At 33.3% G+C, this 26,482-nt stretch overlaps 1 protein-coding gene across 1 annotated transcript; it reads left to right on the top strand.

Annotated features, from left to right (window-relative positions):
* The first annotated feature begins 1,576 nt into the window (after nt 1–1,576).
* On the top strand, nt 1,577–26,068 carry LOC102801003 (transient receptor potential cation channel subfamily V member 6-like). The gene is made up of 14 exons (XM_085504374.1): nt 1,577–2,034; nt 4,047–4,220; nt 5,148–5,355; nt 8,163–8,316; nt 8,986–9,237; nt 10,083–10,241; nt 11,662–11,778; nt 12,404–12,511; nt 13,824–13,975; nt 16,824–16,933; nt 17,933–18,078; nt 19,079–19,195; nt 20,044–20,172; nt 21,379–26,068. The coding sequence occupies exons 1-14, from the start codon at nt 1,677–1,679 to the stop codon at nt 21,520–21,522; spliced, it is 2,328 nt and encodes a 775-aa protein (XP_085360500.1). The 5' UTR covers nt 1,577–1,676; the 3' UTR covers nt 21,523–26,068.
* The last annotated feature ends 414 nt before the right edge of the window (nt 26,069–26,482 follow it).

Raw genomic sequence — 26,482 nt, 5'->3', positions numbered from 1 at the left:
TGTGTTTTAGAACTTATTTTGCGTGTTATTTTCTTGATGTGTTCTTTCCATGTAAGGAAGCTATCCAAAATTACACCAAGGTCAGAGGCGGCGGTACGTAATTTTGCCGATGGCTGCCCCCTAAATTTTTTTATTCTAAATCCTCTGAAACGCTATTTCCTACATTTTGAGAGGCAAATTGTGCTGACGCAACGGGCTTCAGTATGCTTTTGGAGGGTAGATAGAATGAGATACATATTCGATCTGTTTATTGTTAATTGAGAGCTCACAGATAGTTACATGCCTTTGGTTAGTTTTAAAAATCGTGTAACTGGCTCTCTTACATTAAAATAACGAAATCATGTCATGTTTTGTTTAGTTGGAAAAACAGTCCGAACAAACAGACAGAAATACTAGGTACCCACTGAAATAAGTGACAAGGCCTCAAAACGGGATGTCTGGTTATTTTACTTTTTTCTGTTGGGAAAACAGTCCTGAGGAATGCACAATAATATGGGGTACCAACCCCCCAGTACTGGGTTTCGGGTTGGCAATAAGTCGGCACCAACAAACCGTGCGATTCGGGCGATTGCGTACCTATTATTTTGTAGTACTTTAAGTATCGCCACGCTATCGGCTTTAACGATCACCAAAACTTTTATAAAACTGCCAGTAAATAAATAATAAAATCAAATAATGTACCCGGTGTATGACAAATAAATGATTGAAATCATATTTTAAAAAAAATAAAAAGCTCAAACTAGTATCTCAGATTGATATACTATTCAACTTAAATCTGGGGTCTTTGGTAGTAATGATTGCTACCAATAAATAAATAAATATATATATAAATAAATATATATATAAATAAATAAATAAATAAATAAATAAATAAATAAATAAATAAATAAATAAATAAATAAATAAATAAATAAATAAATAAATAAATAAATAAATAAATAAATAAATAAATAAATAAATAAATAAATAAATAAATAAATAAATAAATAAATAAATAAATAAAAATGAGAAAAATGTAACACGGCACTGAAAAGGGCACACACTGCATAATTCTGAATAGAATGCAAAAGCTATTTACACTGGCCAGAACCAAATGCGCATCGTGGTCAAAAGAGCTACTACATCTTCCACGACAAAATACACGGCAGCAACAATTCTATTTACAAAATATTTCAAAAACTAAGTATAACTTTGGTTTGACTGATTGATGCATTTTGAAGACCGTAAGTACAGTGTGTGAGTTACAAAACAACAATTAAAGAGAACCGTGTCCTGCTCGATATGGGACTCATAGCGACGTACTCAACGCGTGTAAAATACATTGTTTGTTTACATGAAATTGGTACACGCCCTGCACGACGACCACCGCCCTTTATTAGTAATATGTGTTTTGAAAATGCTTACTGAGATAAAATGCGGGTAGTACAGTTGCAGCACGACTGTTTGTAAATTGCTTTCTTTGATTGTTGCGATAATATGTACGTGCACGTACAAGACTCTAGTATTTTCATTCAGCGGTGTATATTATTATAATGTCTCTTGGATACCGTGACTATTTTTTTGCATAAATTAAATATGTCCGCCCACAGGGTGAAGTGAAAGTCGAATTCTTTATTCAGCGATTGCTTCACGAAGACCTTTATTATTTCTAATTTACAGTACAATACAGTACAGTTATGTCAAAGGAAGACGCAGCAGAAGCCGCTACGGCGGTTGGTGGCGGCGTGGACACTCAGACAGACGAAACGTCAGCGAAACTGTACGATCTTGTAAATTTGAAAGGAGGTGGTTCCTTGGTTGACTTGATGAGAGAAGCTAGACGATCCGACGACTACTCGAAATTGGACGAAGCCATTAAACGCGAAGTGCCAAAGTATTTGTACAACGACGGGGACGGCGAATACATTCCGATAAGCCAGCTTGTTACAAGAAGAAACAAAGAACGTCAGACGAATAAGGTGAAAAAGAAGAAGCGTCGCCGTGGACAGATCTCAAATTCGGTGTCAATGTTGACACTCGTTGATCACAATGGCGGTACGTTTATGATCTACCGGTAGTTACCGTTCAATCTACCAATGGGCGGGATGCGGGGTGTCAATATGATAACTATTTTTCTTATTTACTATTTTATTACATGGCAATGACCGATTGACGTAAGCTTTCGTTAGCTATGACCGCTTAAGAATGTATAGTAGAGTTTTCCCGGAAGTAAAATACATATTAATTATAATTCTCAGTAGAAGAGTCGTTCTGAACCATTTCAACCTACATGTATATATTTTATGAAAGTCCAGACCTCAATACGCTAAATAAAAATCAATATGACATCAGGCGCAACCCTCAATTAGTCACGTGATCAAACAATTTATTAACTCATAACCTACTAAAGAAGGTTAAAGGTTACAACAACAACAAAAATTACAGATAAAAATTAATCAAATTACAATGGCTAATAGTTTAAAGACAACCAGAAACAGACTAAATTGAAGTTAGTAACGGAAATATATAATAAAATAAAATGAAACACCAACAAAAAACTATAAACTGAATATAAAAACAAAAACCCAATGAATAGGTTTAAAAAAAAAAAAGTTAATGACTAAGTAGGTGCTGCTGTCTAATAGCAAAGCTGTATTTCAGATATTGTGCCAGAGGAATTGCTAAGTTATTATTTGACATTATTTTTATGAATTTATTTTCAGGTGTGAGATTAGTAAATCGTTAAGTAAATAAATCCATTACTGACACCCTGACTGAGACTTTGAATCATTAGAATAAAACACTAAAAACATATAGGTCAAAACGATTTTGTGTAATTTTTCTGGTTTGTTGAGCAGGTCTAAGTTTGTATTTTACTAGACTGTGGTGTCTGTTTTTATACAAGGGCCGTAAAATCTCTAGAATGCTTAAATTTATAAAAGACTCCTGAAGATTTAGGCTGAGAAAAAAAATGTCTTGTTTCCGCGCGCAACATTTTGAACTATGCACCTCGAACATTTTTGTTTCCTTCTAAAGCATTGCAAAATGCTCTTGTACTCGCACTTGTCTCAACTTCCCACCATTTTAGCTCAGTATTAAAAAAAAATCGCCTCACCGCCTCATTTTAAAATTTCCATGAAACGAGAAACAGGGAATTCTTATTTTCTGGCCTTATTGTTCATTTATACTGCATCTAGAATCACTAAAAAAAGGTGAAGAAATCCGATGAGTGCCCACGAGTATTACTATTTTAATTGAGTGATATGCGCTATTATTAAATTGCTTGAAAATGGCCGTAATGTAAAACAGACAAAAAACCATAATGGTTGTGATAATATCTGATGCTGAGAACCCTGTAAACACCGTATTTCATGGTTCTATGTTGTAGGTAATACAAAGCTATAATTTCAACTCGTTAGCAGTGTAGTTGGTGATTCTGATAGTCAGCAATCGTTGTTTAAACCGAAGCAATTCAAACCTTGATTTGCCAACGTAGTACAACACAGTTATGTACACATTGTACAAATGTTGTGCTTGAGTGTGGTTCAAGTACGTGTTATCCAATCAGAGTTCATGTGGAGAGTTTCTGCACAGTAGTTTATTACGTTATATTAATTATATGCCAAAAATATATTTTGTTACTTCTTGTTTACCCCAGTTCAAGTGTCGTTTACACACATACTGATTTCATAACTGTGGCATAATGTTCATCATGTGACAATTGTTTTAGCCAATCAGAACAGTGTATTTGAACAGGTGTTATCACCGTATAATTTAATTGTGTCTATATTCACTGCGAGTGCTACATACAACCTTGCAGTTGGCTTTCGTCATTTGTTATCCTAATTGATTGTTATCTATAAAAGTATATATAATGTGCCTAAAATATTTTTTTAAATATTTCAAATATGAGGCCCTTCTTCATATGTATCATATTTAAAAAAAATTTGATTCATTGATTTAAATATTGATTCATTGATTTAAATATTTGATTCACTGATTTAAATATTTGATTCATTGATTTAAATATCGATTCATTAATTTAAATATTGATTTATTGATTACAGATAGTGGAAGAAGATTGGCATGTTGGCATATTGACAAACGGGGCACTGTTGGGGAAACCATTCTTCACCTGTGTCTGCTCCAAGGTTCTAAAATCCACAATGAACTAGCCCAGCGATTGGTTAATGAATTTCCTAAGTTAGTCTATGATATTTACATAGGAGAGGAGTACTACGGTGAGTGGACATGCGTGTTAATTGCGGCTTTGTACGCTAGAATTGACATCATCATGTGTCATTTTATTCCCACTGTGGTCTTGTTATCATTTTTTGTTACAGCCACAATCTATTTTAACATATTAATACTTTCCGTGCAGTCACTGTCAATCGATACCAACAAAATTATCACAAAATTTCACATTTTTCCCTTGGAAATTTGCCTCTTGCAAAAATAAAATGATTTACAGTTTTATTGTGCCATTATAATAATATTATTTCATTTCAGGCACCTATTTGTATGATAAATAAGCAAACAATAAGAACAAAGCCAGGGTAAATAAATAGATAGATAAACAAGTAAATAAATAAATGAATGAACGAGCCATTGACTGGACTGTGAATAACAGGAAATGTCAAAAAAAATGTTATTCCGAAATGTTAATTAGTTATGACCAAATTAAAAAAATTGTATTTCATGGAATGTTTTTTTTTCTTTGAAATAATTATATGTTTTATTGGATAAAATTCTGAAATGTTAATTAGTTATAACCAAATTAAAAAATATGTACAATTTTGAAACAACTATGTAAACAACCTTAACTAATGTAAATACTTTAATTCACACTTATTTCACAAAAAACTGATACTGTAAAGGGGTTAATTATTCACTGGGTTTTAATTTTGCCTATTTCGCTGACTGGAAAATGCGCTAAATTAAAACCCAGTAAATATGTAAAATTTAGCATAGAACACATTATCTAAATGATAAAACCGTGAATTTTAAACCCACTGATTATGCCTGAAATGGTAAATCAACGAAATTTAAACCCAATGTAAATTAGTCATTTTATAGTATTTGAGTGTTAGAGAAATTGAATAATGAAGGGTTCTTTGAGCACAGAGTCACAACGGCTTTCATGAAGTTTAGTTCTTTTATCGTTACAGGTGAGTCTCCGCTACACATGGCTATAGTTAATGAGGATCCTGAAATGGTAAAATTTTTACTAGGCCATGTTGATGAAAACCACCTCAATGATTTTGTACATGAGAGATGCTGTGGAAATTTCTTCACTCCAGAGGACCAGAAAGATTCTCGCAGAGACACCGCTGAGCATGAATGGGTAGACGTTGATGTATCAACGAACTATGAAGGGTAAATATAATCAAATCTTCGAAAGTATTTTTGTGTGCTTGAGGCATAACTTGTAATGAAATACTGAAATTAATTTTCCTTGAAAAGATTATTTTTAAGTGTTTTGTATGGAATTTATTTTCACTGATTTTTGACATGTTGAAGGTAAAATATAGGAAAAAGAGTATATTTGCTGGATTTTATTTTCATTGAATCATGCCTTCAGCGAAGATAGTGAAAATTAATTCCAAGCGAAAATAAAGTATTTTACAGTTGAATGAAAAAATTAGATAAATGAAATAGATATAGAAAATATTTAAAATTAATAAAAATTTAAGATAAGCCTATCAAAGATGAACTTTGTGAAAGCAATCTGATTATATATTAATGGAAATATTATGCTTATAATATAATTAATATTACTTTCCACTCGAAACCAATAAGATCTGATAGTTATCCCAGAGTACTTATGCAACAAATTTCATTGACATATATTGAATGGTTTTTGATATAAGCTATGGAAATGCTTAAAATTAATTTAAATTATGCAAATTAAATATGTAAATTTACGTATTCCACCAAAAACTAATCTTTGTTTTATTTTTGAGCTTGCTTGGTTTCATTGAATTATGTTAAATGGTTCTAATTGTTATTCAAATTAGGTCATTAAAATGCATGAATTATTAGATTTAGTTTGATCTGCATATTATCTATGGAAATATCAGTGGAAGAGATACACATACATACATACGTATAGACAGGGTAACCACAAAGAACTCCTACTCTGTGCTTCACTCACACACAAAAGAGTCAAAAAATATCCATAGAAATGTCAACTAACAATTTTGCAACTTTTATGAGTCAGTATACCGTAAGTCACATAATTTTTCAGCAGCAAAATATTTGTATTTGGTCTATTGGACGTGCATATAAACCAGTCTTAATTAGTAATATTACTTATTTTGACCATAGAAACCACTGTAATTTACATAATTATGTTGCGATATTAACAGACCGAATACGGAAATCACAGCCACTTTTGTGAACTGTTAGGGCCATTTTAAACATTCAAATCGATAAAATTTCTAGCAGTGAAGTTATACAGAGTACTGAATAATATATTTTGAATACTTGCTGGTGAGTCGTATAAACATGTTATGATAATTTAGTGACAAGAGAAACATCATTAACAGTGTCCAGACTAATTTTAAAATATTTGTGTGTGTGTGTGTGGGGGGGGGGGATATATAGCCCTGGGGTAGTCACTCTATATGCTGTTACTACCCCATGTGCGTTCCAAATTTAGCGGGGAAGCGGTGTGTTTTTCACCTTCTAAAGCGGGCCCGCGCCGGAAGCAAATAGGCCCCCTTTAAAATGCTAATGTCTGCAATAGGCCCGCTGTAGTCCCCCTCTTGCAGCAACCACTCCCATATACCCATAGCCCCGACCAGGCCGCAAACATCTGCCCAAACTTTCCCACCGGGACTTTCCCGCTACTTCCAACACGAGCATACGGAGGCTTATTGTAATCGAAGAAATGAAACAAAACGGGATAACACACATAATAAAAATTTAACTGTATTCAGTGAAAATAGGTATTATATGCACAATATTTAAAAAATATTTGCTGAAAATAATATTTAAGCAATAAACCAACGCCGGAGACGAAACTTGACCAGTATTTTTATTTATTTATTTGTTGCTACCCTTTTACATCAGGGGTTCACTAATTAGTAATTAGGAGCTGCAATAAAAATTATTGGAAAAAGCACATACTATATAAATGAAAAGGGAAACAGAAAATTTAAAACTTAAAAGAAAGTACAAAAATGAAACTTTTTAAAACTTAATGAAAATACAAAAAAAATGAAACCTTTGAATTAAAGTAAATACAGAAAATAAATCTATTCTACATAATCTCTTCTATAATCCATGACATCAATAAGATATCTTTCCACAATTCTATTAAATATATTTACTTTTCAGTCGTGTATTTAACACCCTAAAACATTTGCCGAAAACAACGGGATTTTAATTTAGTAAACGGTTCGTTTCGCTAATTAAAGATAATCAGAAATCTGCAATCACGCGGCGAAACAAGGGTCTTACAGGTACAATAATCACAACTATCGAACGAAACTTGAGCAGTATTTTTACTGTTCAGTCGTGTATAAATCTTCATAAAAAAATTGTCTATAATTAGCGAAACGAACCATTCACTAATTAAAATCCCGTTATTTTTGACAAATGTTTCATGGTGTTAAATACACGACTGAAAGGTAAATATACTGGTCAAGTGTCGTCAGACCTGAGTCTTAATATTGAGTGACCCCTCCGGGTATATAGCATACTCGTTCGACTTAATGTCCATGCTTAACTAAGCACCCACCACCACTCTTCGACAATGACCGTGAAAGGTGGTAAATATTTCATTTCATCTTGGGTTTACCTTTCTAAATTTGCTACTGGTGATTTTTTTTTTCCAAATTCATGCCTCTTCACGCCGAAATTCCAACAGATCGTACTTTGGTGTTGATAATTCTAAGACAGACACGTACAGTTTAATTCTCATTGGTACATGGAAGTATACACATAATGTTTGTGGAGAAAAAACTAAAAAAAAACACAAATTTGGCAACATTTTTTTTAATACATATACTTTTTAATCAAATAGATATAATAAGTAACTTTTTTTGAAAATCAATATTTTTTCAAAATTAATATGAACACTGTCACTGTAACCATGCAAACCAGATTATTGAACAATAATAAAAATAATAATAATCACTAAGTTTATTTTAACTTCATTATATCATGATTCTGCTCAGATTAATCTATTGGGGTGAGTATCCACTATCCTTTGCTGCATGTCTGGAGCAAGAAGAAATATTTAAGATACTAAGAGAAGCTGGAGCTGACCCAAAAAGAAAAGACAATAATGGGAACACTGTGCTTCATATGATGGTCATACACAACAAGAAGGTTTGTAATATGCAAATTACATGTAACTTATTAACCTTTGACCACCAAAATTTTGGTTCAACATTTTGTAAATTTGTATGAATTTTTCCATAATTTCGTCATCAATTTTAGAAATCATTCTACATCAGCTACAGATTTTGATCAATTTAAAAATATTTATTTTTTAATTTTTTAAAGCAATTTAAAAAAGGTGCAGGTTTATTTTGTGGATATTTTCAACTCCTTGTTAAAAACCAAAAGTCCAATTGCTTTGATATTACATATATAGGTACTACATGTGGACCTCTCTCAGATTTGTTCATATCATGATGATATCTTCAATTCTCTAATTTCGCTTAATATTTTTATCATTTTTGGTAAAAAGTGATATTTTCGACTTCTTGTTTAAAACAGAAAGTCCCATTGCCTTGGTACTATACATAGACGGCAAAAGTTGACTTTGGTGCCCATTGGATTAACTGGGTGTGGTACATTAAATGTTAACACATACACCTCACATTGAGGCATATCAATTGTATATTATCGACCACAAAACACATGATACTGAAATAAAATTTTTGCCAAAAATACAAAAACAAAAAAACAATTCATTGCCCCTGATATCTAATTTTATTCTCTTAGTTTTCATATGTTCTGAGTGATACATTTTTTTTTTTTTTTGTGATATAGAATATGTACGACCTTGCATTTTCTATGGGGGCTGATACATCTCTCTTGAACAGTCAAGAGTTGACTGCATTAAATCTTGCTGCTAAACTGGGAAGAAAGGAGATGTTTGATCATGCTCTGGAACTGGAAAGGCAGGTGTACTGGATATATGGCAACGTCACATGTGCAGCGTATGGATTGAGTGGTCTGGATAGTATTGATAAAATTGGCAATATTAATGAGAAATCCATTCTACATTTAGTTGTTAATCAGGTAAGAAAGTTTTTTCAATGAATCTCCATTAGAATAACCTGGTTACTCACTTCCTACTGGTGATGTTATATCTCTACTATCATCCATACTTTCTGCTCATTAAGCATGTAAATTTATCATAACATTACAACGAATGGAGTAGTCTTTCACTTTCATTGCTGTGGTAACTACCGGTATCAGCTAATACAGCATGTGAGAGCAACATACAACTGCCATCCATTGTTTGAAAAAAATTAGCATATTCAAATTAGAAGTGTTCTATATTTATCAACCAATCAAGTCATGGTCATCCATTGTTTGAAAAATTAGCATATTCAGATTAAAAGTGTTCTATATTTATCAACCAATCAAGTCGTGGTCATCCATTGTTTGAAAAATTAGCATATTCAGATTAGAAGTGTTCTATATTTATCAACCAATCAATTATCATGGTTCCCAACTGACCATAGAGATAAAATCTTAGCAGTTGAGTCCAGATGATTGTTGAGAAGAGGTTATCTAGGCTACTGTGAGACTGACAGTTTGTTCTCACTAGTCTATAATGTGATTTCTTACTCTTGGTATTTTGCTAGCAGTACTTGTTATTTGCTATGCATACCTGGTACTATATTTATTCTACCATGAGAGTATGTTGCTAAAGAAAAAAAAACTTTCTTTGTTTACAGAACAAAAGACTGGTACGCTGCCAAACCAAAGTCAACTTTATCACATATATGTTTTTATACGCACTTCTAATTGGAAAAAATCGATAGATTACATTTTTTTCGAATTCAGGCTCCTGGAAATTGTTAAATTCTACCATACATGTAATGTAGAGTGTGTGTTTTTTTTGTTTTTTTTTGCAGGAGGGAATGGAGCATTTGGATATGATGGATGGTTTGATTGTGTATATATTACGTGAGAAGTGGAAATCATATGCTAGATATCGCTTCTTACGAAGAGCAGCCTTTTTTCTCCTCTATCTTCTGCTGGTTACCATAGCTTTTTACCTCAGGCCTGGAGCGGTAAGTAAGATCATGGTATGGTGTGATGTAGACTGGCAAAGTCAGGACTTCTTTTTTGTTTTACAAAAAGAAATAATTAATTGCTTTTAGTCCTTTCAGCATGATCACGAAAACTAACCTGACTGCTAAAGAAATCCCGACTGGACCAACATGACCAGGTAGCTTTTAAAGGTTGATTCGATTTGATCGCAGAGATGGATACTTTTTAAGTGCGAAGGCGATACTTTAAATGTCCAATGTATATAAGTAGTCTTTCAAAATCACAAGGTCATGCACATTAACATAGATAAGATATGACGTATATATAGCTGCACTCTGATTCGTTGTCAATGCTAAGTCAACAACTTTTAATTAGCATAATCACTGGAATGATTCCGCTCCAGTTTTCACTTCAATGCAAGGGGTCGCCTGAAGATACGGCCAGTCAAGATTTCTTTCGCAGTCACGCTAGTTTTCGCAATTATGTTAAAAAAGCTAAATTGACAATTAATTATATTTTTTTTGTAAAACAAAAAAGAATTACCAACTTTGCCAGTCTAGGAGGGGTGATGTAGTGTCCCTCATGCCTATATATGGTGTGATGTAGTGTCCCTCATGCCTATATATGGTGTGATGTAGGGTTACTCATGCCTATATATGGTGTGATGTAGGGTTACTCATGCCTATATATGGTGTGATGTAGTGTCCCTCATGCCTATATATGGTGTGATGTAGTGTCCCTTATGCCTATATATGGTGTGATGTAGTGTCCCTCATGCCTACATATGGTGTGATGTAGTGTCCCTCATGCCTGTATATGGTGTGATGTAGTGTACCTCATGCCTATATATGGTGTGATGTAGTGTCCCTCATGCCTGTATATGGTGTGATGTAGTGTCCCTCATGCCTACATATGGTGTGATGTAGTGTCCCTCATGCCTGTATATGGTGTGATGTAGTTTTTGCCCCAGTAGCTAATACTACATTATTTTTCTTATTTGAATACCAATTCATTTAGCTCCGTGATAAATTTGTAGAATATTCAGTGTGAGAAATGCTTTAAAATGATTAACAATCTAATTCCGTTGAAGTTTTTAGAACAAAGCTCATAAATTTAAACTGTTTGTCTCATTGCTTGCTATATAAAAATTGATGATAATTATTCTAGCATTTTGTAGATTAAGGGAGAGAGATCTTTGCACCATTCAAAATAAAACCCACATAATTTGTTTTCAAAAATTATGATCAAGACCTCCAACTAATGGGAAATTATATCCATTTCGTCTGAAAAAAGCAATGAAATTGTAAAAAAATATGTTGCCCCAACTTTTTAGTGGGAAAACAGCGGTGTTCAAGGGGTTAACACAGAAACATTTACCATTGGCTTAAATTTTTGTTTTCAGCCATACATTTATTTGCTTGTATGTTTCTTTTATTATAGGATCTTAACCCTACGATCATTGAAGTGAACACCACAGTAAATGGAAATTATGAAATGGTTAATCAGACAATCTACGACGATTGTTATCTACAAAATATCAATGGAACAATGAACATAGTATGTTGAATACTGTAAAATAATTTATTTTAGCTGGAATTAATTTTCGCTGAAAAGACCTTTGGGTGTTTCATATGGAATTTATTTTCACTGATTTTTGTTGAGTTGAATGTAAAATATAGGAAAAAAGGTGTATTCACTGGATTTTATTTTCACTGAATCACTCCTTCAGCGAAAATAGCGAAAATTAATTCCAAGGGAGAATAAAGTATTTTACAGTGACTATTTAATGCTTTGATACACATAGAAGACATTTATTTGGTGTTGATGTAGAGTTCACTGTTATTTCGTTTCAATGTTGTTTCATTCCTGAGTATGTTTCATCCCACCTGTTTCATTTTAAAGCTGTTTTAGTCCATATAGTTTGTCCCAATGCAATTTCATCCCATTTGAGAAGATTTCATGTGTACACATCACAAAACTCCCATTTTCACTTATTTACCGGTATAGTAAAACAAAAGTTAATCCATCATATCTAATACACACTGACTATGATTTTCATGTTTATTTGTTTTACGCCAGTATATCAATAATTTCGTACAATTTTTCGGAGTCATCAAGGCATACATGGTCAAATACAAACACCTGAATAATATTTACCGGTATGTATTATTTTTCATTCCAGGCACGTCTTGTTTTTGAAGTATTATCTTTGATTGGTGCTCTGACTTTTATCATCTATTTCTTGAAAGAAATTTATTACCAGGGAATGAGAAACTTTCTTTGGACTTTAGTAAGTATGATATACTCTTGTGCTTTGTATGTTAACCATCTAGGAAAGTATTATAAATTTATATTTCTAATATTGATTTCTGACACTATATTTTGACAAATACAGTGGATTGATTATGATATACTGTAGAACACTTTATTTTCGCTTGGAATTTATTTTTGCTATTTTCGCTGAAGGGATGATTCCGTGAAGATAAAATCCAGCGAGTATACTTTTTTTCCTATATTTCATATTAAACTCATCAAAAATCAGTGAAAATAAATTCCATACAAAACGCCCAAAAAGCCTTTACAGCGAAAATTAATTCCAGCGAAAATAAAGTATTCCACAGTATCATAATCTAGCAACATTATTCTTGTAGCACACACTAAGTATTCAAAGGATTGAATTTCTCAAATACGCATGTATGTTAATATTTTCGATACTTACAATAATAATCACTGCATATGCATAGTAGTGTTTTGTAAATTGTTGGGTCTCAATTGTTCAAAAATAATGAGTGTGGCTTTTATTAGGGATGCAGCTTCTAATTTTACGGTATATACAATGTGTGGCAAAAATGTTTTTAGTTAAATTACATTAAATCATATTCTAGTTTGGTCCTCAGCATACCATATCAAAAAACAGTCTCATTAAATTCATGTTTTTCATCTATAGTGTATGTTATTTGACAGAATGGGTAGCATATGTCAGGTCTAGCAAGTTTCAGGGAGATTGCGAGTTTGTTCTCTGTGATTGGCATAATAGGTGATTTTCCGTACAACTGTGAGATCTCGCGAGATGCATGAAAGACAAGTGTCGAACGTCTGCCGCAAAAATTGAACGATTTGATTCTGAACTCGAATTTCTTTATTTCGTAGCTCACATCGACCGGCCAATCTTCGACAGAGGAATATTGCTTTCGAATACCCTGACTTAATCAAAATTATCTATCATCAAATGTGTACATCACATTATTAAGCATGGCAATGCCCCCCAAAATATCTTTGCGTTTGTCGAATCCCACGCGATGTTTGACGCCACTACGATGCTATGACCTTTGTTTGTCTTGTTTTTACGTTCGATGTCATGCATAACGCGTGATTCTCGCAGTGAATGGAAAATGGTCTATTGGGGACACCAAATCATCAGTCTGACCAATATAGCTGTCTGATGACAACCTGCTTCACTAGTTGGAGGAATAGTGTTGAATATATAGAATAAATAATAACTCTCATACATGATTCATGCATATATATCCTTCACTGTTCAATAACAAAATCCATCATAATCAGTTCCAGTTTCTGTGTATTATTTTTTGTCCTATGAACAGAGGAGTGCTCCCGCCAAAACTATATTTTTGGTGTCATTATTCTTCCTGTTTCTCTCGATACCGGGTCGTATTTGGTGCGTACCAATCTACGAAGACACCATGTTTATTCTTGCCATGCTCACAACATGTCCATACTTCTTATTCTTCCTCAGGTAATTTAATTTACATTTTAATTATTCAAATACATTGTATTACCCATTTCTTCCCTTAAACATGATTTCTCCGAGCATACAATTGATTACAATTGATTTGACTAAAACTGAATTGATGTAACCAAGGAACAATTGCTTCATAGTTATTGAAACACAATAGTCAACATTTGTCTCTTCTCAGAAAATGTACCTGTGGATTTATTTGGTCCAAATTTAAGAAATTACAGATACTGTGGAATACTTTATTTTCGGTTGAATTAATTTTCACTGAAAGGGCTTTTTGGGCGTTTCGTATGGAATTTATTTTCACTAATTTTTGATGAGTTTAATGTGAAATATAGGAAAAAAAGTATATTCGCTGGATTTTATTTTCACGGAATCATCCCCTCAGCGAAAATAGCGAAAATTAATTCCAAGCGACAATAAAGTACACTACAGTATATGACTCATGTAGAAGAAGTTTACCTTTGCTGGATGAATTAAATTCAGGTTTATTACATATGTTTATGAAATGTGATAAGCCTTTGTGATAGTTACAAATAGCATAATGATTCACATGTGAGAATATGATAGTAGATCCATAGACGAGATATGAAGCAGCTTGTCTTAAGAATTTGGATTATTTATGATTGGTGGTACACAACCCAAAAGGAGGTATGTACAGTACCCTCTAAACGGCAAATGAGACCAGTTTTGAGACTCTCTAACAGATGAAGATGCCATTTGAGACTGTATTTAAGACTGATTGAGACTCTCGTATGCCACGAAAACCAGAAATGAGATCATGTTTCAGACCAGCTGTAGGAACCGTCAATTCGCACAGTCTGATTGGACAATCCTCTGACGCCTCTCGCAATAAACAAAGGCTTTGTTTCAGTGTCCAAGAAACTCCACCATTAAAATATAAAGCAAACAACTGTCATCGAACTGTTATTGGCGGATACCTAATTCGAATGTAATAACTTAAGTTTGAACACGACCTTTTAGAAAACCCCAAACATCCAATGCGTTCAGCTTGAAAACATTGACGAATTGACGGTCTCTAATGATGGTCTCAAAAACTGTCTCTTTTCTGGTTTTTGTGGCATCAAAGAGTCTCTAAATCAGTCTCAAATACTGTCTAAAATGGCATCTTCATCTGTTAGTCTCAAAACTGGTCTCATTTGCTGCATAGGGGGTACCGTACATACCTCCCAAAAGACATTGTTGTAATTAACTGAAGGATAATGCATAGCATAGCATTCAGAAACTAAACAAATATTTTCACACCAGTATACTTAAAATTAGTAGGTATTTCCAAAAACATGATAGTCCCTCATTCAGATTCTTGAATGAAAAATACTTCACTAAAAATAATGGTGATATGGGACAACATCATTCTAATAAACTTGTTGAGTCTTAAAGTGTAACTGAATTGGGACAATTGACTTTTTTTGTGTGCAAAATTTATTTATAAACAACATTATGAAAAAAAATCAAGTAAAAAGGGTATATAAATTGGGTAAACAGTCAATGATATTCCGAAATCGCGCCACGCCCCCCTCTCCCATCACCTTCAAGTTTTTTCGGCATTACGAGTGTAACCGAAATGGCGCCACCAACGGGAGCATAAAGCATGAGCTAGCTAGCAGACAGGATTGTTTATCATTTTCCATACACACGCGTTTCGTAAACATATACAACGAGTTACCAAGATCGAGAATTCTTACGAGTTACCATCATATACAACGAGTTACCACGATCGTTTTCATGGGGAAACGCTGTGTTGTTGGCGGGTGTAGTAACACACACGGCGATCGCGTAAGTCTTTATGGGTTCCCAAAAGATTCGAATTTATGACATCAGTGGACCAAAGCCATCAAGAACACCAGGAAACATTGGGATGGACCTTCTCCATATACCGTTATTTGCAGTGTCCATTTTACGCCCGAATCATTTGTTGATCCACCATCTGGATTCGTTATGAATTATTTGGGTTTCGGGAATAACTGTGTAAATAACCAGAAGAATAATATTTTCCATGTAGAATATGAATATTAATTTGCTTGAAAAGTTTAGAATGTATTCATGTTATTATGCCAGAGTCGAAATAACTAGATCAATCGTGGAACAACAACAACAAAACACAAAATGGCGATTAGAAAATGTAAGCACTAGACGCATTCACCGTTCACGTACTTTGTGTCTGTACATGATTTCTTCAGAAGATCAAGAAACTGAAAATTGCACACTGATATGTGTTTAGAATTTGGATGAACAAAAGACAGAAACTGGAAACCAAGCCGGTCACGATGTTCAAACTCTGTGTCACGGTCATTTTGGGAAGGTACACGATCACCCACATCGCGTACTTTTCTTGCAGGTTCAAACCTGTATGGGCCAATTTGTCCCTGGCACTCTAAAACAAAATCGTGACATCTCTCATTGTCATCATACTCTTCGATTTCATAACTCTCGTCAGACGATAACATAGATTCCCTGTCGCTTTCCGAGCACTGCATACGTATAGCGGCCATTGTGAGACGATGACAAGTTCCCCCCGTGACGTCACAAAGTACCCTTGTATGCTAATTAGGTACTCTAGTTGGAGCCTCGCTCTGAGTCGACCAAGAAACTGAACGTGGGCGTGTCCTTATCCAGAACATTATTATTGATCGTTTACTTAATTTATGTACATTTTTCACTTGATTTTTTTTCATAATGTTTTTATAAATAAATTTTGCACACAAAAAAAGTCAATTGTCCCAATTCAGTTACACTTTAAGGTGTCACAAAAATATATACAAAATGATCTACCTAGTATCTAGTGTTGATGACTCATACCATGTTCTTTTTTTCCATCGCGCAGACCGTTTAAATTGGTTGGGCCTTTTGTCGTTATGATCTACAAAATGATAAAAGGTGATCTTCTGAAATTCACCGCAATTTACGTCGTCTTTCTGATTGGATTCTCTCAAGGTAGGTGTGACTACCGGGTAACGTGCATTTCACACTGCTCTCAACTGTGTGGCACATGTGTGATATATAGTCATAGATGCAGTTAAAGCTTCTAGGTAGCTATTATATTAACATTTTCACCACCAGTTCCCTCTTTTTATCACAAATTCACAAAATAGTCCTGTTTATACTGTCCTTCAGAAGATTGGGACAAAAATAGACAAATTTGTTGAGTGAAAATTGACTTAATTGAATGCTGGTTCCAAAATTAGAATTCATTTCCATAAATATTGAAAAATATAAGAAACAAGTACAGAAAAGTTTGGGTGAGAAAGTCTGGTGGTGAAAAGGTTAATAAATACACTAGTGCGTAGTCCAGGTCTTGTTCATTATCGGTAATCATCTAAATTACATTAGGTGATAATAAACACAACCCACAGAATGACAGCCATGACATAGTTCTTTGATGGATTGACTGACTGACAGCTTTTGCATGCTCATTTACCTTTCTGTGCATAATATATAACTAATAATTCCAATAATTCTTGATTAATTTGAAAAATTAACAGCTCATATGAGTATCAAGTCCACCCGATTCCAAGAGAATATTTAGGTTGATGATTAGAATGTTGTCTTTGTGGCTTTATTAATCAAAATTTGATTCTTCATAGAATTGTTTTTTAATACTCTCTACCTCCTAAATGTACTATATGACGACGTATATTGCCACAGTGTCCAAGTGAACTTCTAACATGAAATAGTTCATACTTTTTATATATTGTGTGTACTGAATTCAAAAATCATGTTGCATGATGGGATGTTAGATATTCCAGATAATAAATAAATCAGTCATGTTCTGACACACATAACACCGTAACTAGTCATTTTTGTCTATAATATATTTTGGGGGTTAGTCCAATGACTCAGGTTGGCCTGACAGATTACTACTCCTGTTTATTTGATGGTGTACTGTTTTTTTATAATTAATTAATTAAATAAATTTTATTTTGTATCTGACAGCTATGTACCTTGTATTTATTGGAACACCAAACAGTCTATTCACTGATCCTGCCAATTCCATATTGGGGATGTTTATTATGTCTCTTGGAGAGTTCGCAGATATCTACGAGTCATTTGATGACACAAGGCATCCTAATATGGGAAAGGTATGTATATATTAAAGTATCACTATTTTTGCATCGTGGTTCGAAATTTTGCACATTTTAAGTTATTTTTCAGTGATTTGTTCCAGTAATTTTCACCTTGTTTCCATTCGTACCTGTACCTGTCGTACCCTGGCCGATTTCATTCAGACTTCACACATGTATCATGTTATACTTATGCACATACATTTTTTTTATGATCCAAATCATTAAAATCAAGCATTTCTATCAATTTGGAACTAGATCTCTGTCATGGATTGAACATAATAGGTCCTTAATTCACATAATTTTTTTCAGATCAAATTGAATCTGACTGGCGATCATTTTGTTTTAAGAAATGCTGTTCCATGATCATATCTCTGACATGATTTGACTGATCATATTCAAACTTGTCATGTAAATCACACATCTGATCATGAATATAAACATTTGCTCCATGATCCAATTCAAGATGGCCGAATAGTGGTCATTTTAGTGCTAACAATTCATCAAAATCAAGCATTTCTGCCATTTGGGAACTGGATCTCAGTCATGCATGGACATATTTCATTCAAATTTGGTACATCCAATAAACATACTGGTAATGGGTCCTTGCGCCACTATGTGTGTTTATTGTATTTATGATCATGTTAACGCTCTCTCGTGTTCGTTTTACATTATTCCATGCATGCTCTGTTCTCTCATTGTGTTTTCCCCGCCATGTTGGTACTGTTTTCCAATTAAGAAATAAACAGGCGAGTTATTTGCTCGTTAGTGCTCCAATTGTCTGGTTGTAGTCCAAACTCTGTATACAACAGGTCATTTTTTATGCAGATTTGAGTTAAAATGGCCTTAGTAATATTTTCCATTGCATACATCATAAAAATATGAGATATATTAAATATTTACCACATGTACTGATTTTTCATCAATACTTACATCATACTGGAATGTGTTGCCTTTACCATACAAGGAAATTTATGGAATGTTTGATTAACTTTACATTTTTTTATTTTTTGCACAGTTCTTGTTTGTTCTTTATATGGTGTTGGTAACATTACTACTTATTAATATGTTGATCGCTATGATGGGAAATACATACACAACAGTCGCCGAAACTAGAAAAGAATGGTTACGACAGGTAAGTTTGTTTATTAATGGATCATTACATACTCTGTGCAAGTCTGTTTGATTTGGCAATGGGCGCATAACTTTTGAACTTCTGGCATCAAAATATTTAATTTTCTACAGTAAAAATTGCACATTGTTTTGCACAGAATTGAAAATGAACTTGCAAAAATTGTTTACATAGTTTTTAGTGTTGTTTTTTTTTGGGGGGGGGGAATATTTCATTATTCAGAACTTATGTTGTCTGACTTCACTTATTAGTGGAACACTAATATTACTTGACATATTGAATATTGAATTTTACTTGACAAAATTAATAAACCCCAAAATATCAATTTTTATCAAATTTTATTAGCCCTCACTCGACTAAGAAACGCATCCTATACTTGAAACATATAAACTGTTTTTCCCAGCATCCTGTGCAGCATCCTGTGCAGCATCCTGTGATATATTGAGTGATATTCAGTCATGGATAAGATCCATTTATTTTTCTAACAACTGGAAAACTGTTACGAATAACTTAAACTAGAGAAAGATGACAACCTCAAACAAGCTTGTACATAGATAAACATGCCCAGTTAAAGTCAGTCAGTTATTCAATTGTTTTATGCAGATGTTGCAATTTGTAAAACAAATCACAAATATTCTCAAGTCTCATGCATTTGTATTCAAGTACTAGTACTTGCTGCCATTTAGTGTAAAAGTATGATTGATAATGGTTTTGCATTTCTAGTGTTTTTTGTCAGTTACTTCTAGGTGAAAATTTGTTGAACAAACGTTCAGATTTTTATTGTTTTGATTCAAAATTTAAAATTGTTAGTCTCAATCTTTGTTAATATTTGTGTATCTTTGCACTTACAGTGGGCCAGGATAGTTCTGGTGATTGAGCAAGCAGTGTCACCTGGCAAGAGAATCAAGATGCAAATGCAGTATTCTCAACCAACGAGCAAGGAAGGTGAAAGAGCCATACTCATGAGGTGGCATCACACGGTAAGATTACGGAATGTTAAATGTTTCTCCGTTCTTATTAACCACTGGAGTCTTTGTTGCCCACCAAATATCAGCGGTCTATCTCCCTCTCACAACTATCTTCTCTCTCTCCAAATATTCTTCTCAACTTTGAGAGATGTGCGCTGTGGATACAATAGGTGATTTTCCATTCAACTGTGAGATCTTGCGTATTGCATGAAAGATGCATAGCTCAAAGTCGAGAGGCTGATCTTCGACAGAGGAATATTGCATTTAGATACCCTTACTTCATCAAAATTGACCATCATCAAATGTGGACAGCACATTATTAAAGATGGAAATATCCCAAAATACTTTTGCGTTTGTCAAATCCCACGCGATGTTTATCGCCACTACATGACCTTTGTTTGTTCTCTTTTTACGTTTGTTTTCACGCATAATACGGAATCTCACAGAGAACGGAAAATGGCCTACCCGGGGTACTTGTATTAAAAAATTGTTGTCCTAGTATGTGCCATACCCTCTACATGACATACACACGCAGTGTGTGTTGAATGTTTCTGTGAGCTTTAAACTGTAAAAACATCAAATTTCTTACATCATTCTGACAATACAGTATTAGGGCGTCAGCTTTGAATTATTGGCAAGCAAGAATATGGAATGCATGTACAACCTGATGAAATTGTCACAGGTAGAGTGTTGACAGGCACTCATATAATATGCATTTATTAATATTTTGCAGAGTTTTGAGTTTCCACTAATAACATTACAAAAATATGTAAAAGCTGTTAATTGACCTTTATCATGCACCTATCTATATACATGTCCTAGTTTGATTTGATCTGTTCAGTGTTGTTGTCACAGAATAAGTACACCCTGACCATACACTAATTTTACTGAAGTTACCAGTAAACACCCAATGATCTAGGATCTAATAAAACAGTGTTTTATTTGTCATGTTTTTTTTATAAATGTTTTTGTGCCAGGCGACAGTTTCGGACATTGAATGTCACTGTTGTCTCCTGACTTTTTTTTTGTATGTTCAAATTGCAAGTGCTAGCGCTGACACACATTGAGTCTGTGGCACACTCACCCAGGGTAGACCCTTTTTGATGTTCAACCTAAGGTAGGATTTGAACTTGGGTCTACCGATCATGAGCCTGATGCGACAACCACTTTGATACCAGTGACCCGTAATTTTATTTGTCATGTTTGTTTTTGTTACAGAAAGATGATGAAGTGGAACAAAAGAAAATACGTGAATTACATGACAAACACACTGACCCAAATAAATTCCCAGTCAGAGATTCAAGCTGGCAGGACAGTGAAGATCATGATCTGACTGCAACTTCAGTAATTAAAAGTCCGTAACCACAAATTATAACAATATTGTGGAACATTAAATGTGAAAAGGGGCTTTAGGGCTGGGGAGGTTTACTATTAAGGACTATCCTGAAATTATACCGATTTATTCCTTGTGACGGGCTATATGAAACTCTGAAGAAAAAACTTATAATATATGTATTTTGACCAAATTTGTTTTTTTTATCAAAGTAGGGTTTAAGCTATGAAGACAATTTTTTTGTTTCATGGATGCAAGTTTTGCTTGAAGGTTGGTAGTCATTTTGCTGCGCATATGTGACATTTGTGTTGACAAACATTGGTTTTCCTGCAATCCAATGCACTCTTCTAATGTAAATCATGATCACGAGTTTTGACCTGGGTGGGACGCGCACTCTTAGTAAGTACTGTTGGTGACTCCTTCGATATCTTCCAAATCACTAAAGAAATTACTTAAGTCAAAGTAACGTCTCTCCCCAATAGTTAAAGTCGCCCTCTTTGTTCATATGAGACTCGTATCTAATGCATGCACGGCATGAAGACCCTCCCCCTTTAAGTGCTCTCTTCCATATATTTGTTGATGATAAAATTTTTGTAGTGCTTTTTAATTTTCTTCATTTTCACTTGTTAATCTCATCAGCGAGACTATTATTTGTATTGAAAATTACGATTTTCACATTTATTTATTAATTGATGAAATGCACTATAAACTTTCATCTGATAAAGTCAACGTAGCCTAGAATGTCATGTAAGTTAGTTAAAATGTAGATTTTCTGAAGGGAAGCAAGGCAGCTTCAGTAGTGTTTTCTAAAATCAACAACACAGGTTTAATTTGTGTGCCTATAAGTTTCAAAGATTAACTCAAGACAAAGCAATGTTAGGATGTGTTATCAGTAGCTATCTGACACACAATGAGTGTTTCCAAACATTTGAGTGGTTTGTCTTTGCCCCTGTTTATTTCCCAGATTAGTTATTTGCATATGAATGTGTCAGACACTAGGTCACACAGCCACTGAAAAAAAATCATTGATTTTAGTGTTTTATCGAACTATAGCTATCCCATTCCTTTATTTTTTGACTCCCGTGTGCGAAGCACAAAAGGGAGTCTTTGCAGTTACCCTGTCTGTATGTCTGTATGTCCGTATGTCTGTATGTATGTATGTATGTATGTCACTTTTTTTGTTCCACCGTTATCTCAAGAACCACTAATCAGATTTTGGTGAAACTTGGTACATAGATGCTCTGGGATAATGCGCAGAGTTGATTAGGTTTTGGTAAAAATCTATGAATATTAATTACCTAATTTGCATGATAATTAGCTGATTTTTAGCTGTTCCATGACTGTTCCACTGATATATGAAGAACCACTCATTGGATTTTGATGAAACTTGGCACATGGATGCTCTGAACTAATGCGCAGATTTGATTTGTTTTTGGTAAAAATCTATGAATATTAAATACCTAATTTGCATGATAATTAACTGATTTTAAGCTGTTCCATGACTGTTCCACTGATATTTGAAGAACCACTCATTGGATTTTGATGAAACTTGGCACATGGATGCTCTGATCTAATGCGCAGATTTCATTAGTTTTGGGTAAAAATCTGTTTATATTAATTACCTAATTTGCATAATGATTAATCAATTTTCGGCTTTTCCACTGATATCTCAAGTACTAATCATAACATTTCAATAAAACTTGGTACATAGATGTCATATGAGACTGCACAGATAGTTTTTAGTGTAATATCAGTACATATTAATTACCTAATTTGCATAATTAATTAATTTTCAGCTATTGATATTTCAAGTAGTAATGAACACATTTCAATGAAACATGGTACATAGTTACTTGAGGACTGTGCAGAGACCTAATTAGTTTTTGGAGAAATATTTGTGCATATTAATCACCTTATTAGCATAATTAGTTAATTTTCAGCCCTTCACCTGATATCTCAAGTACTAATCATCACATTTCAATAAGACTTGTGACATAGATCTTCTAGGACTATGCAGAGACTTGATTAATTTTAGGATAAATTATTGTGCATATTAACTACTAATTTGCTTAATTAGTTAATTTGTCCTAAGAACCACTCATTGAATTTTAATGAAACTTTTAAAGAGTGCTCATCACATTTCAATGAACCTACATGTGTAGGACTATACACCATATTAGTTTTGGTAAATATTTATGCTTCTTAATCACCTAATTAACATAATTAATTAATTAATTAATACTGATATCTCAAGTATTGATCATCACATTTGAATAAAACTTGGTACATAAATGCTCTAGGACAATAGACAGCCTGATTAATTTTGGGTTAAAATCTGTTCATATTAATTCTCTTAATTAGCACAATAATTAATAATTTTTTGGTTCTAATCACATTTCAATGAAACTTGGTACATAGATATTACATTACGCAGATCTTATTACTTTTACATTGCGCAGACCTTATTAGTTTTACACTTAAATGTGTTCATATTAGTTACCTTATTTGCATAATTAGTTTTCTGCATTTCCATCAATATCTCAAGTTCAAGTAATTTTGAATTAATTTTTAATGTGTCTCCAATACTCTCAGCACACGGGAGTTCTTTCTAAGCTTTCTTTGATTTTTGGTTTCCAATAGCCTTACACATTTGGATGCCCCTATACATGTTAAAACAGACCTTGATGGGAAAACAAATCGCTTGTGCAGATAAACAAGCTTGAAAATCTTTGCTGTGACTTCATCGACGTTTTCCAGAAGTTTATGTTTTTCAAAATACAAGGTCTTTAACAAAAAATAACGTATACTTATTGTCGTCGGATTAACACCAAATTTTCACAGCTTTAAGGTGACAGTGAGAGGAACTTGAATGTGTCCAGACAAACTATTTCATGGATTAGTAACCAGTGTGTTGTGGTTTGAGTTGGGGTCAATGCGACTAAAACAGAAATTAAAATTCAGGACACTACTTTTCAAAATGCGTTGCTTTTTTGTTTAAGTAACGCACCATAGAATGCAGATAAGAGCATGGCAAACACACCTTTGAAAAGCTTGAAGTCTGGCGATTCCAAAAATATATACTTTCCTGGGTCTATTTGTAGTTGTTTGGTCCCAATTAGAAGATGAAAACAAGTATGCAAATAATAGTCCCACTACCTTAAGTATGTACCGTAAGTACTTAGGTATCATCATACTTAATAAAAAAACAAATTTGAACCACAAGCTTTTAAATGACAGAATTGCACTAACCTGTTTGATTGAAGGGATCTGGTGTATACTTGTTTATTTACTATTATTCAAATTAGACATATATTCAAGTGTTTCAAGTGCAAGTTTTTATTTACAAATATTTTCTAGTTATTTAAAGTATGTATGTTTTTTTAGATTAGTTGCTGTACAGTTTTCTAAATACTTAGATAAATACTTAATATCTTGTTTAATTTTTTGAAAGGGTTTAAAAATTTACAATATCAATTAAAAATTTTTAGACCTATATTGAGCATCCATTTCCAATTTAAACAAAATAAATAAGTGTTTAGCCTTTGTTTATGTAATATATATTTATATATACGTCAATTTAATTTTATTTTTAAATGTATATTTTTATTTTTTATGTATTTTAGTGTTTTTCTTAAAAATCATTTTTTGTGATATAGTAATACCACAATCTTGTATCTATGCACATGTAAAAAATATGCATCTTTTCTCACCGCAATAAGTGCACAGTAAAAACAAGAGAGATTTCTATGTGTTGGTTGAGGGCACTATTCAGTGACCAAGTAAATGACAATGTGCCTGAATCTGGGCATTGCATGTCTTCCATTTTCATATTCTAAGTAAATCTTCCCAAGATTGATACCACTAAGAAATTGCTACAGAGAGATTCTAAAGGCTTTTTCAGTTTTCAAAAAATGAGTTACAATGACTTTCTGTCTCTAATTTAAAAAAGAAATCACCATCATTTCATTTTATGGATGTAATTTGAACATGGATGTAATTTGAACAGAATATGCTGGGAAACCTGGGCATAAGGGTATCAATCTATTATAAATCATAAAATTCAGGGCTAGTGATCATTTATAAATGTTCTAATTTATATAACATTCCATCTTACATTAACACCGTCCATATTAACCACCTCTACCAGAATTAACTTGTCCACCTGCCTTCGAAAAAACAGAATTTTGTCTCTTATTTATAGAATTCATTCATTGATCAATTTTATTGAAATATGGCACCGACAAGACATTATTGGGTAGACAGGAATACATGGTACATATGCTCAATCCCTTTTGGTTCAGGATATAATCCACAGTGCGCTGAATTATTTTTTGAAACAAAATTTGAAATGTGCATTTTCTCCCAGCATGCATTGCAAGTAATTGTGATGCACCTCTAAATCTATTTTTCATTCTCAAATATGAGTGTAAATAATAGTGTATATATTTCACTTACTGTGTTAATCAGACAGGCACTGAAAACCATATATTTTTTTTCATTATCCAAGAGTTGTTTTGCAACTAGAAATCACATGCGCTTGTATTCACTACTGTAAATAAAAATGTATCACAATAATATTGGGCTGAATTTTTCTGTTTATTTTGTATTTGTATATGAATGTACAATCATCATATTCCCAGAATTCTGTAAGATATCTTGCTGAAGTGATTTTTTTCTGTATTCCTAGAGATGTTTTCTCTATTAAAGCATATCTCTAATTAGGATACATAAAAGCCAAACACTTTTTGGTGGAATATCAAGCACTCCAAACTCCAGCTGCTTTGTAAATCTTAACCAAGGCATACAAATACTAATAGAACAAATATAGATGCTACTCATTTATAACGAAAACATAGGAAACTTACCTACAAATTTACTTAAAGCCATTCATCTGGGTACTCACTAAAATGAAGGACTTAAACGAGTGTAATTATTATAAACCGCTGATACGAACGTTATACGTTGCGTTTTTTCACAAATTGTGTGGTA

This window comes from Saccoglossus kowalevskii, chromosome 10, assembly GCF_978046115.1.
Source record: "Saccoglossus kowalevskii chromosome 10, keSacKowa6.1, whole genome shotgun sequence".
NCBI lineage: Eukaryota > Metazoa > Hemichordata > Enteropneusta > Harrimaniidae > Saccoglossus > Saccoglossus kowalevskii.
Note: the sequence above shows the minus strand (reverse complement) of the source record. Positions and strands in the feature narration are given on the sequence as shown.